This window comes from Erpetoichthys calabaricus, chromosome 5 (assembly GCF_900747795.2).
Source record: "Erpetoichthys calabaricus chromosome 5, fErpCal1.3, whole genome shotgun sequence".
NCBI lineage: Eukaryota > Metazoa > Chordata > Cladistia > Polypteriformes > Polypteridae > Erpetoichthys > Erpetoichthys calabaricus.
In genome coordinates, this window is record NC_041398.2 from 209,025,538 (window position 1) to 209,037,957 (window position 12,420).

General features: G+C 37.0%; 1 protein-coding gene across 2 annotated transcripts in view; it reads right to left on the reverse strand.

Moving 5' to 3' along the window:
- The window catches only part of vps13a (vacuolar protein sorting 13 homolog A), a 285,577-nt gene that overhangs the window by 170,883 nt on the left and 102,274 nt on the right, over positions 1 to 12,420 (reverse strand). For both annotated transcript variants that reach the window (XM_028802445.2, XM_028802446.2), the window contains exons 18-24: positions 11,417 to 11,612; positions 11,180 to 11,294; positions 7,988 to 8,124; positions 6,953 to 7,085; positions 4,784 to 4,901; positions 3,829 to 3,967; positions 2,423 to 2,513 (exon numbers count right to left, since the gene is read on the reverse strand). In XM_028802445.2, the coding sequence (XP_028658278.1) occupies positions 2,423 to 2,513; positions 3,829 to 3,967; positions 4,784 to 4,901; positions 6,953 to 7,085; positions 7,988 to 8,124; positions 11,180 to 11,294; positions 11,417 to 11,612 (929 nt within the window). The remainder of the gene's footprint in view (positions 1 to 2,422; positions 2,514 to 3,828; positions 3,968 to 4,783; positions 4,902 to 6,952; positions 7,086 to 7,987; positions 8,125 to 11,179; positions 11,295 to 11,416; positions 11,613 to 12,420) is intronic.

The following is a 12,420-nucleotide window of genomic DNA, read 5'->3' on the forward strand; positions in this document are numbered from 1 at the left end:
TTAGATGGTTTTTGTGAAAAGGATGGACATGGCTGTGGTGAATTCTTATTTTAAGAACAGGGAGGAATACAGGGTGATCTACAAGAGTGGAGGAAAATGCTCACAGGTGGATTGTATCCTATGCAGATGGGACTCTGAAGGAGATTGGAAACTGCAAAGTGGTCACAGGGGAAAGCGTAAGGGCAGCATAGGATGGTGGTCTGTAAAATGACATTGGAGATCAAGAAGAGAAGAGCCAAGGATCAAATGGTGGAAGTTGAAAAAGGAACACTGTAACATGTAACTCAGGGAGAAGGTAAGACGGGCTCTAGGTGGCAGTGAAGAGATAACAGATAGCTGGGAAACTATAGCAGAAGTGGTAAGGTAGAGGGCTTGAAGGGTGCTTGGTGTGACATCTAGACAGCGGAACCAAGCTGAGAAAGTTGTGCAGCAGGTTAGGGTGATAAAGGATAAAGATGGAAACATACTCAAGCGAGGAGAGTGTTTTGAGCAGATGGGAAGAGTAATTTGTGAGGCTGATGAATGAAGAGAATGAGAGAGAGAGAGAGAGAGAGAGAGAGAGAGAGAGAGAGAGAGAGAGAGAGAGAGAGAAGGCTGGATGATGTGGCAAGAGTAAATCAGGAAGTGCAATGGATAAGCAAGGAGGAAGTAAGGACAGCTATGAAGAGGATGAAGAATGGAAAGGCAGTTGGTCCAGATGACATACCTGTGGAAGCATGAAGGTGTTTAGGAGAGATGGCAGTGGAGCTTTTAAATCAGATTGTTTAAAGCAATCTTGGAAAGTAAAAGGATGACTGAGGAGTGGAGAAAAAGTGTAGTGGTATTGATTTTTAAGAATAAGGGTTACATGCCATACTCTAGTAACCACAGAGACCATAAAATTGTTCAGCCACAGTATGAAGTTCTGGGAAAGAGAGGTAGAAGCTAGGTTAAGAAGGGAGGTGATGATTAGTGAGCAGCAGTATGGCTTCATGCCATAAAAGAGCACTACAGATACAATGTTTCCTCTGAGGGTGTTGATGGAAAAGTATAGAGAAGGCCAAAAGGAGTTGCATTGTGTCTTTGTAGACTTACAGAAAGCATACGTCAGTGTGCCTAGGGAGGAGTTGTGGTACGGTATGAGGATGTCTGGAGTGGCAGAGAAGTATTTAAAAGCAGTACAGGACATGTGCGAAAGAAGTGTGACAGTGGTGAGGCCTGCGGTAGAAGTGATGGATGTGTTTAAGGTGGAGGTAGGATTAAATCAGGGATCAGCTCTGGGCCCTTTCTTATTTGTCAGAGATTAGACAGGAATCTCCTTGAACTATGAAAATTGCAGATGACACTGATCTGTAACGAGACTAGGGAGCAGGATGAGGAGACCCTAGAGAGGTGAAGTTATGCTCTAGAGAGGAGAGTAATGAAGGTCAGTAGGAACAAGACAGAATACATGTGTATGAATGAAAGGCAGGTCAAAAGGAATGGTGATGATGCACGAAGTAGAGTTGGCGAAGGTGGATGAGTTTAAATACTTGGAATCAACAGTACAGAGGAACAGGGAGTATGGAAGAGAGGTGAGAGAGTGCAGGCATGGTGGAGTGGGTGGAGAAGAGTGTCAGGAGGGATTTGTGACAGACGGGTACCAGAAAGAGTGAAAGGGAATATCTACAAGACAGTAGGGAGACCAGCTATGTTATATGGGTTGGAGACAGTGGCACTGACAAAAACACAGGAGACAGAGCTGGAGGTGGCAGAGTTAAAGATGTTAAGGTTTGCATTGCGTGTGACAAGGATGGCCAAGATTAGGAATGAGTACATTAAAAGGTCCACTCAGGTTGGATGGTTTGGAGACAAAGCCAGAGAGGTGAGATTGCATTGTTTTGGACATGTGCAGAGGAGAGATGCTGGGTATATTGGGAGAAGGATGTTAGTGATAGAGCTTCCATGAAAGAATAAAACAGGAAGGCCTAAAAGGAGATTTATGGATGTGGTGGGAGAGGATATGCAGGTGGTTGGCATGACAGAGTAAGATGCAGAGGACAGGAACACATAGAAACAGATTTCCCACTGTGGTGACTCCTAACAAAAGCAGTCAAAAAAAAAAAAGAAGAGTAAGATAGACATATCCAAAACATTACATTTGAGCAGAAACCTTTTTAGTTGACAAAGGACCTTCTAATCATACTCTAATATGGATACACTAAATTATATAAAACTGGTAAGCAACTGGAAAGTGGTTAAAGAAAGAAACAAACATCCATCTAATCATAGGTATAAACGGTTTACTACTACAAGCAGTCATAAAGTCATTACAAATATCACACATTTAAATTATCAGATGTCAAAATAGTTTTTGAGTTCTTTGGAATTCTAGACTGATTGAATAGAAAATAATACTAAGAAAGGTCAAATAAAGCCAAGTAAATTAGTAATCATGGCTAACCTGACTCAAAAACAATTGATGATCGTAGATTAGTTAATGATTCTCTATGCAATTCCAGCTGAGGTGTCATTGTAACAGGGTACTTCAAAACCTGAAAAAAAAAATCAAAGACATGAGAAAAATCTATTCAGGTTAAATAAATAGTGATTTTATTTAAAATTGCCTCAGCCCCAAACGCAGCTAGAAAAGTTAAAAGAGGAAGTATATTTTATGATTACTTACATGTAACAGAATTTCAGTTTTCTATTAACACTAGAATCCCTGAAGCCTACGAAAAAACTCATAAATTCCTTCGCACCTTTCCATCAGCGTCTTTTGTTTTATAAATGTGTCAGTCAGCAAAAGCAGCAAGCAGCCTGCTACCCCATTCCCCCTCTTGATAGAGCTCAACTCAGGCAAAAAGTTCACGTCATTATTAGTGAGCTGGGAGAAGTGTATAATGCGTGAAGACTTTAGTCCAAATATTAAATAAACATGTGCGCTTTTATTCAAGGATATAACCAAAGTAAAAAAAAAAAAAAAAATTCAATTTACATGTTGCTGTTAATGAGGTACAAACCCAACCTCAAATGTCAATCGATAGAAAACTAATACGTGTTCCTGGATGGTGCAGAGAGGTTGCCGGTGCGATCCTTGGAGCTTCACGTTTTGAGTAGTGAGCTGCTACTATTATTATTACTGTAATATAATAAAAACATGCATTTGATTTGAGTCTGTAACACCCGGTGTAAATTTTGGCTACTTGAAAAAGTTAGCAGTTTTTTTGTTTTTTTTTTATTATTATTCAGTTTTATTCTCTCAATGACAATTATTTTTTTGCTAAAAATGTGAGCAGAGCAGTGTGGCAGCAGTGCTAAGTATTGCAACAAAAGACACAGACTGAACGATAACCACAAACAAAATACAACAAATGGTCAAAACTGGCAAAAAGTTAAAAATAAATAAATAAATAAATCATTACTCTTAACAGAGTCCCAAATCTAACCAAAGCACAAACTGATTTTCAAGTCCATGTAAAGGAAAAGCGTGTGGGATGAATACATGAGCAATTAGCCACGTTGATTGGTGGGAGTCAAAACAAATCTGTTAAATAATAACAACAGATGTATTATCGTGTTCAGAGTGTTTCTTTCATTTTGATGAAAGAAAAAAGTGTGAAACATCTGCACAGATTGATTGGACGCAGTTGGCAAATCTTTTTTTTGTTTACAAGCCGCAATTTTTTTTTTCCATCAAAAAAATGAAATGCCTTGTAAAAATATGGAATGTTTTGGCCCACCCAGGAAATGCTTACACTCATTTAATAATACATACTTAAAAGGAGTATAAAAATAAATACTTCTTAAAAATTAAATATCTACTAAGTAGATGGAAACCAAAATTATTATGTGGGCTTAATGATTTACCTGTGGAGTATTCTGGGGTTGGGAAACCGGAGGAGTGCTGCTTGCCATTGGGATGCTATCTATTAATGCAAGTGTTCCTCTTAGTTTTTCATCAGATATACAAAAAGATAGCAAAGGAAGCTCCCCAAAAGCCTTGAACCTGTTTAAATGGCATAGTTACATTTATTTATTTAAATAACTACTGCAACAGTAAGACATGTTTTTATATCTGATTGATGATCACACTCATAACAAAAAATTTCTAATACATATAATAAACAATACATAGAGTAAAGATAACAGAAATTACAACTCTTTAACCAGTTTCTAATATAAGAGTATATCCTTATTTTTTTTAATTCCACATTTCAGTGCCTAATCCAATGTGTAAGATAGACTGCGGATGCTGGCTTTCTAAGAATTTAAAAAATATTCCCAAAGAGGAAAATGTGTATCAGAACTACAAATGGTGTCCCCAATATCTCAGTTGGGTTGTCTATTTCTGTATCTTGCATATCTGTATTTTGTATCTTGTGGGAACATTGTTTGCTCTGGTTGTTTAAAAGAACTTTGAAATCAATTTGCATAACATCTGGCAGGAGGAACTGTTTTAATCAAGTCTCTTCTCATGTGGTTTTTCAGTATATGTGTTAAAAAACAGAGAGGCATGATGTCTCTTTTATCATGTTTACAACAAACATCATATATTAAGACTGTGCTTAAATAGTACTTAAGTTAAGCAGGTTATCAGTCAGTCAGTTATTTTTCAACCCGCTATATCTTAAAATGCAATCAATCTTTAACACTAAAACTCAAAATGTATACTTCTACACAAAATTATCTAGAAATACACTGAATGGCATAGTAAAAGATAATATCCAAATTAAACAAAAAAATAAGTACAAAGCTAAGGTTACTGGAGGCTTAATAAAATCAAAAAAATTTTAAATTTTATTAACCCTGTACGTTCACTTACTTTGGCATTCGTGAATCTGTTGCAACCATTGCTCTGCTAAACTCAACTTTCAGATCCAATGGTTCCAAAATATGAAGAGAAGATTTTCTCAGATTTCTAGCTTCCTTCCAATTCTCATCTACATCATAAGAAAACTGCTTGAGAAATTGAAGGCTTGTAAAAGTATAAATGTGATAAAACAAACTGAGTAACAGTATGTCATATGAAAATATTTAAAGATTAAAACATGACAAACAAACAGGATTGAAGGTAAAAGCAATGCAGAGGTATAATCAACTTTCTCTGTTGAACAGAACAAGGTAGAGTTGTATATGAAATGTTCATATTCAGTTACCCATAGAGGTGCAATAACTGATATTTATGGTCAATTTTGATATCAATATTTTGACAGAAAAATCGGGCGGTTCAGAATCGATTTACCGATTTCAGAGTGCTATGCTGCCTACAGGTATCATTTAGACAATTCAAATCAAAATATGGTGATTATTAAAAAAAAAAAAACATTTTACACACTGTAAAAAAAGCACTGAAATATTTCAAAATAATATATGAAAATGACAGTTTCTTTATTCATTAATTTTCTTAACCTGTTGATTCTAATTCATTGTCCTAGGGTTAAAGTTTTTTTCTGCCAGCACTGGCTATTAGAAAGATACATTTGCACCATGTTAAGTTGATATGCATTTCATTTAATGTGTTAATTTCTATGTTGATTTAATTTAAGCACACTAAATTACACATGTACTATAAAATCATTCATTATTTTCCCCATTTTGTTTTATGCAGGTTTAGATGTTCACATTCTTAAATTCTTACCCGGATGTGGCTGGAAGCTTGGTTTTCATTTTTAATAAGCAAATTGAAGAAACTACGGCAAAATATCCTCCTCAACAAGGGACCTTTAAGGCCAGTTAAGCCTGCTTTGATTTTAATTCTACAGCCTCTGTGCTTTTGAATTTAGTTTTTTGCATACAAATCAATAATTTTTAAAATAAAATTTTCCTCAGTTGTGCATTGAGTTCATAAACACCAATAAAATTTAGCATCTTCCAAGCTCTTTGACTTTTCTGATCAGAAAAGTTTGATATTTGAAGCTTTTTACTTATTATTAAAATGCAGTGGTGCATTGTGTTTAACATATAATATTGCACACAGTTCAAATGCCCCAACCAACTCCTTGCTTTGTAAGTCAGCTTGTCTACCAATAATAATAATATAATAAATAAACTTAAATGAAATGAAAATTAACTAAAATTAAAAGAGGATCCAATTTTGGGAAAAAAAAAACTTTTAACCAACAAGCTGAGAAAGTCAACTAAATAAAACTCATATCTTTAGAACTTAATCTGTCAAAAAGGAATAAAGACAAGAATTGAAAATACTTGAAATGCAGCATTTACAGTAGTGATGATCTACTAATGTACCATAAAAATCAAATTAAAAAGTTTTAAATGAAAATTGGTAAAATGTACCACATCCAATATTTGAGGCTCTCTTTAAGCTACCAACTCCACTTAAACTCCTTTAATTTAATGAATCCTACCATGCAATCTGCCTCACTAAACCTTAAGGTTAAAATATATGGAAGCTGAAATTTTTCATACACTAGCATGTCTCTGTTATTATTCATGCTTCCTATCAATAACAGTGGAACAGAATGAAAACAGAATGTTTGTCTGAATCTACAATAATATAATAAAATTGTATTATTCTGGTCAGCTGCAAGACCAAAACCAAAACCCAAGCCATTATCACAAGGCTCACTTTCATATAGCAGCTGAATACCAAATCCAGTCATTGAAAACCTGAGCATATTCAAGGCTTTTTTTATTATCTATCCCACAAAATCAGCAAAATATTCAACCATTTGTAGCATGATGGAACACAAATGCACTGACAAGCTCAATATAGTGTTGTGAATGAAAAATATTTAGGATTTAATTTTCACAAAACATAGCCCTGACAATTTGCCGATTTGTCATTGCTGAACAAAAAAAATGTATCAGTTTCCCCTTGGATAACATATGAAGGAACTACAAGAAATTGTTAGGTTAAGTAATATCAGAATAAATAATCAAGTTCTCATAATTCTAGTAGGTTGACAAATTCAACAAATAGAAAATTTGATTTTCATTGCCAACAATTCTAACATACCTGTTAAAGACTTACCTGGCTTGCTAAAAAGTAATTGCACACTGCTTAGCTGTATGTCAAAACTGTCATATGCCCGAGACATAATGTCTTCAATACTGCTATGTCCAATGGATAACTGAGGAAGATCCTTACGACTTTTACTTTTTACCTTTAGAAAGAAATGTAAGGGAAATCAATTAATATGCAATCCAACTTTTCACTCCAATATACATTGGCTTCCCTTTAAATGGCAAACATTATACATAATAGAATGCCACATTAACAGCTACACTCTAAAGCATATCCTGAAATAATGGGATGCAGGCCTCCTTACAATGTTTAGGCTGACCAAAGTTACTATAACATGCACAGACTTTAGATACACAGAATATTTTGCCTGCTAATATAACAGGCGCTTGTTTATTCTCAGTATTTATATCAAGTTGAAAACCTATTCCTTTACTATAGATTCTCTGTTTTAGGGCTCTTGATTTAGGTATTCATTATATATTTGTATCAATTGAGTTATTTGGGCTAGTTTGCAGGTAGCCAGACACTGGATTGTGCCAGAGATATTTTAACTTTAAGCATCATGAGCCCAAAGTGGGAACTACAAACTTAATATTTGATTGAATCTCCTCCCCCCAAAGGTTGTGGTTATGTAAATGTCATTCATATGTCAATTTAAGCAACCACAAAAGTCAGATTCTTAGTATGAAAAAATGCACTTGGCTAATAAAATGACTCAATTCCATTGCATGTGTACCGAAAGGGGATTTTCTTTTTATCTCCACTCTTTCTGGGTGGTCTTATCCTTAATCTTACTAGCATTAAGACCCTTGAATGTCAAAATAACAATAATTTTTAAATCATATTAACTTTGCTGTGAAAAAATACATTTGTGTAAATACTGTATACTGCAAGGTGATTAATGTTTTACAGTTGTTGAATTAATTTCTTCTTATTCTGCAATGGACTAAACCTCCCTCTTCTCCATGAAGGGCACTATAGAAGAATAGAAATATATGAATACTAATAGACTTAGGTGGTAACAGCCACAAAACCAATTACTTTCAGATGTCCAAGGTCTAAGATAAGAAGGTTTTCAGAAGAAGTATAGAAACCCGTCTGTGGAATTATAACGTAGGAAGCATTCAGGTTGATTTTCAGATCCAACACTTTCTGAGTTTCTATCACATACATTAATCCTGCAATTAAGAGAAACAATATTGGTGAATTAATAAATAGCAGCATCTTCTTTTTGCACTATTTTCAGGACTAAGAAAACTGTTTCAGCATTCTTCATTTGTCATTTTGAATAATTATTTTTTACAAAGATTTTGCTAGCTAAAAAGTTTCAGCAAACAAAAAGGCATTCTATATTTTTAAAAGTGAAAATACAAAATATCTTTCTTTCTAGCTGAAGGTTTGCTATTTACAGACTTTGTACATTAAGTGTAGCAACAGATATTAACCGCTGTAACCTGCTTTTTAGTCCTATTAAGACATTTAAGCAGCATATCTTATAGCCATGTAGCTGCCGGGAACAGATTTTAATAGTAGTATGGTACACTTCAAAGGAATCTTTGAATAGTATTCAGTTACAGTATATGGTCTCTGCTATTACTATGTAGTCTGGTTCCAAATTCAAGCCATAAAAACATTTAGCACGAACAAAAAAACATTTATTTTGACATATTCAATAGTTCATCCATCCATCCATCCATCCATTATTCACCACTTATCCAAGGTTGGGTTGCGGGGGCAGCAGCCTAAGCAGGGAAGCCCAGACCGCCCTCTCCCCGGCCACCTCCTCCAGCTCCTCTAGGAGGACCCCGAGGCGTTCCAAGCCAACCGGGAGATATAATCCCTCCAGTGAGTCCTGGGTCTGCCCTGTGGCCTTCTCCCAGTGGGACATGCCCAAATCACCCCCCCAGGGAGGCGTCCAGGGGGCATCCTGACCAGATGCCCGAACCACCTCAACTGACTCCTCTCAAGCGATTCTACTCAAGAGTCTCTCCCGGATAACTGAACTCCTCATCCTATCTCTAAGAGAAAGTCCAGCCACCCTGTGGAGAAAACTCATTTCAGCAGCTTGCATCCGCAATCTTGCTCTTTCGGTCACTACCCAAAGCTCATGGCCATAGGTGAGAGCAGGAACGTAGATCAACTGGTAAATCGACAGCTTCGCCTTTTGGCTCAGCTCTCTCTTCCCCACGACAGACCGTTGCAGAGCCCGCATTACTGCGGATGCCGCACCGATCCGTCTGTCGACCTTCCGCTCCATTCTTCCCTCACTCGTGAACAAGACCCCGGGATACTTGATCTCCTCCACTTGAGGCTGTAATGTGTTCCCAACCCAGAGAGAGCATTCCACCCTTTCCGGGCTGAGAACCATGGCCTCGGATTTAGAGGTGCTGACTCTCATCCCAGCCACTTCACACTCAGCTGCGAACTGCTCCAGTAAGAGCTGGAGGTCACTGTCTGATGAAGCCAACAGAACCACGTCATCTGCAAATAGCAGAGATGAGATTCTGAGGTCACTGAACCATACCCCCTCCACTCCTTGGCTGTGCCTAGAAATTCTGTCCATAAAACTTATGAACAGAATCGGTGACAAAGGGCAGCCTTGGCGGAGTCCAACCTCAACAGGAAACAAGTCTGACTTATTACCGGCAATGCGGACCAAGCTCCTGCTCCTCCTGTACAGGGACTGAATGGCTCGTAACAAACAGCCTAGAACCACGTACTCTTGGAGCACACCCCACAGTATGCTTCGAGGGACACGGTCGAATGCCTTCTCCAAATCCACAAAACACATGTGGACTGGTTGGGCAAACTCCCATGCCCCCTCCAGGATCGTGGCCAGGATGTAGAGCTGGTCCAGTGTTCCACGGCTGGGATGGAATCCACATTGTTCCTCTTGAATCCGAGATTCGACCATCGGCCAAACTCTCTTCTCCAGCACCCCTGAATAGACCTTACCAGGGAGGCTGAGGAGTGTGATCCCCCTATAGTTGGAGCACATCCTCCGGTCACCCTTCTTAAAAAGGGGGACCACCACCCCGATTTGCCAATCCAGAGGCACTGCCCCCGATGTCCATGCGATGTTGCAGAGACATGTGAACCAGGACAGCCCCACAACATCCAGAGCCTTGAGGAACCCAGGGTGAACCTCATCCACCCCAGGGGCCCTGCCACCTTGGAGATTTTTAACTTCCTCAGCAACCTCTGCCTCTGATATGGACGGGCCCTCCCGGGGTCCTCCAGCTCTGCCTCCTCTAAGGAGGCATTGGTTTGTACTGTATGCAAATACTTTAGTAGTGATGAAATACATCTGTAAGAATTTAAATATTATTAACTACTGTAACACTGTACTTAGTTTTCTTTGAAGAGTAATTAATATTTTTCCAAAAAAGGTTCGCTTTTTACAGCGGTCAAATTTATCTAAACAGCAGAGGAGGCTTTCATCTGAGAGTAGAAGAACCTGGTAGTTTGCTTCCAACCTTGGTTTTATGCTGAGATATGCCAAGATTAACAAGGAGTTCTGATTTCACTTGCTCACATGTTACCCATTCATTTTATAGACCTCCCACAGCCACACCACCACATTAAGACAATATAAAATGTATCCTTTTCAGTAGCACTTTTACTCGATCATACTTTCATAGATAACGCAACAAGGTTTAAAATTTTTAACTTATTTATTATTCACCTGTATATATTGTGCACTTGTAATCTAAGTAAAATAATGTTGAAGTCATGTTTTGTCAAGCTGTGTGTCCACCAGTTAAAGCTGCCTCTATTTTACATACTGTATAATCATTTATGCATTAATGTATTTATTTTTCAGACTTCACTACTTTCCAAGTAAACACTGTAAATCAGTTTAACTACTGCATTACCTGAACTAACAGTTACTTGAGATATATAATCAAAAAGCAAACAAAGAATACCATGAAAAGATTACTTTTACAGTCCACCCTATCCAACATTCTTAGGGAAATAACAACCTACAATTTTTGCATAGAAGGTAAATGACTGCTGTAATGTCTTTCTTCTTTATCAATATGGAATCGTTTTTTATGATTTTTACATACCATAGTCCTAAAAATACCAGACGGTTACTTCTGATTGCTAATATTTTTGCATGTTGGCTATATTAAATATCTGACAATACAAATCAATTTATGACTAAAAGAATTTCCAATTTCCTTACTTTTTAAAAACAAAGACAAAATGGTAACTATTTAACCTTGTTACCTGTTGAAGTCTTGTCTCTAAACTCTTCCAGCTTCATCAAAGTGGCTGAAGTCAACTCATCCAAATGTACATCCTGCGGAGGCCTAAAAAACTCTGACAAGCTGTTCAGAGTAACCTTGTACAAAAAAAAGTCACATAGAGATATATTGTGGTATACTTTTTGTCACTGGTACATTCATATTATACATATAATTATAAACAATTAATACAGTTTCACTGCTAACAATTCTCACTTACAGCATCATACACAATTTCCAGTGGTTGTGATTCAACCCTTAATCTCTGGTCTGCAGATTCATCAAGAGGATTGGTTTCAAACAAAACACTAAGAAGTTCTTGATCCTTCGTTTTCGTCTTTTGGGATAGCAACATTGGGCTAGTCTTGTTCTGCTCTAGTCCAATTACTTCAAATGTGCTTATTTTTGAAGAAAATCTACAATACAAAAATGGTACAGACAGAACAAGGTGTACTATTTGTCACTCTGGATCATACACGCATGTACTTTTCTACAATTTCTTATTCACCAATGTCATATTTAATATATAGATGGAATTTAAATAAAACTACATGCAGACATATACACATTAAGAGAAACGACAGATTGTGAATATTGAGTACTGAAATTAGATACATATTTTTTTTTTTTTTTTTAATAATAAAACATTTACTCTGTATAATTACTGCTTGCATGTTGTCAAAGTACTTCTTAAGCAAATTACAGAACTTAAATAAAACTTAAATAATTGCAAGGAAAGAAAACAAATTAAGGTCAGATGGCCAGGAAGGACAGCAAAAAAATAAAACCCTGCTTGGGTTCCAAGGCCAAAAAACCACCAACTCCCACTGGTCATTCTATCAAACATAAATGTACTTAAGTTATTTATTATTTTTTAGTCTTTGACCTAAAGGATTTAATGTAGTTGGTCTCATGGACAGCTGGGGCAAAATATAAAATATAAGCTGTATGAAGATATGAGAAAAATTCACATACTGTATAATGCACAGCTTAATAAAATACCATTCCATTCTGTAAGACTACTTAATCCTAAGCAGGGTTGTAGATATTTGGAGCCTTAGCCAGCAAGTATAGGGCACAAGGCAGGAACAATCCCCTGGACAGGGCATCAGTCCATCATAGGCTGAACACACTCACACACACACATATCACATACATGCACATTAGGACCAATTTAGTGTTGCCAGTCCAACTAACCTGCATATTTTGGACAGTGGGAGGGAA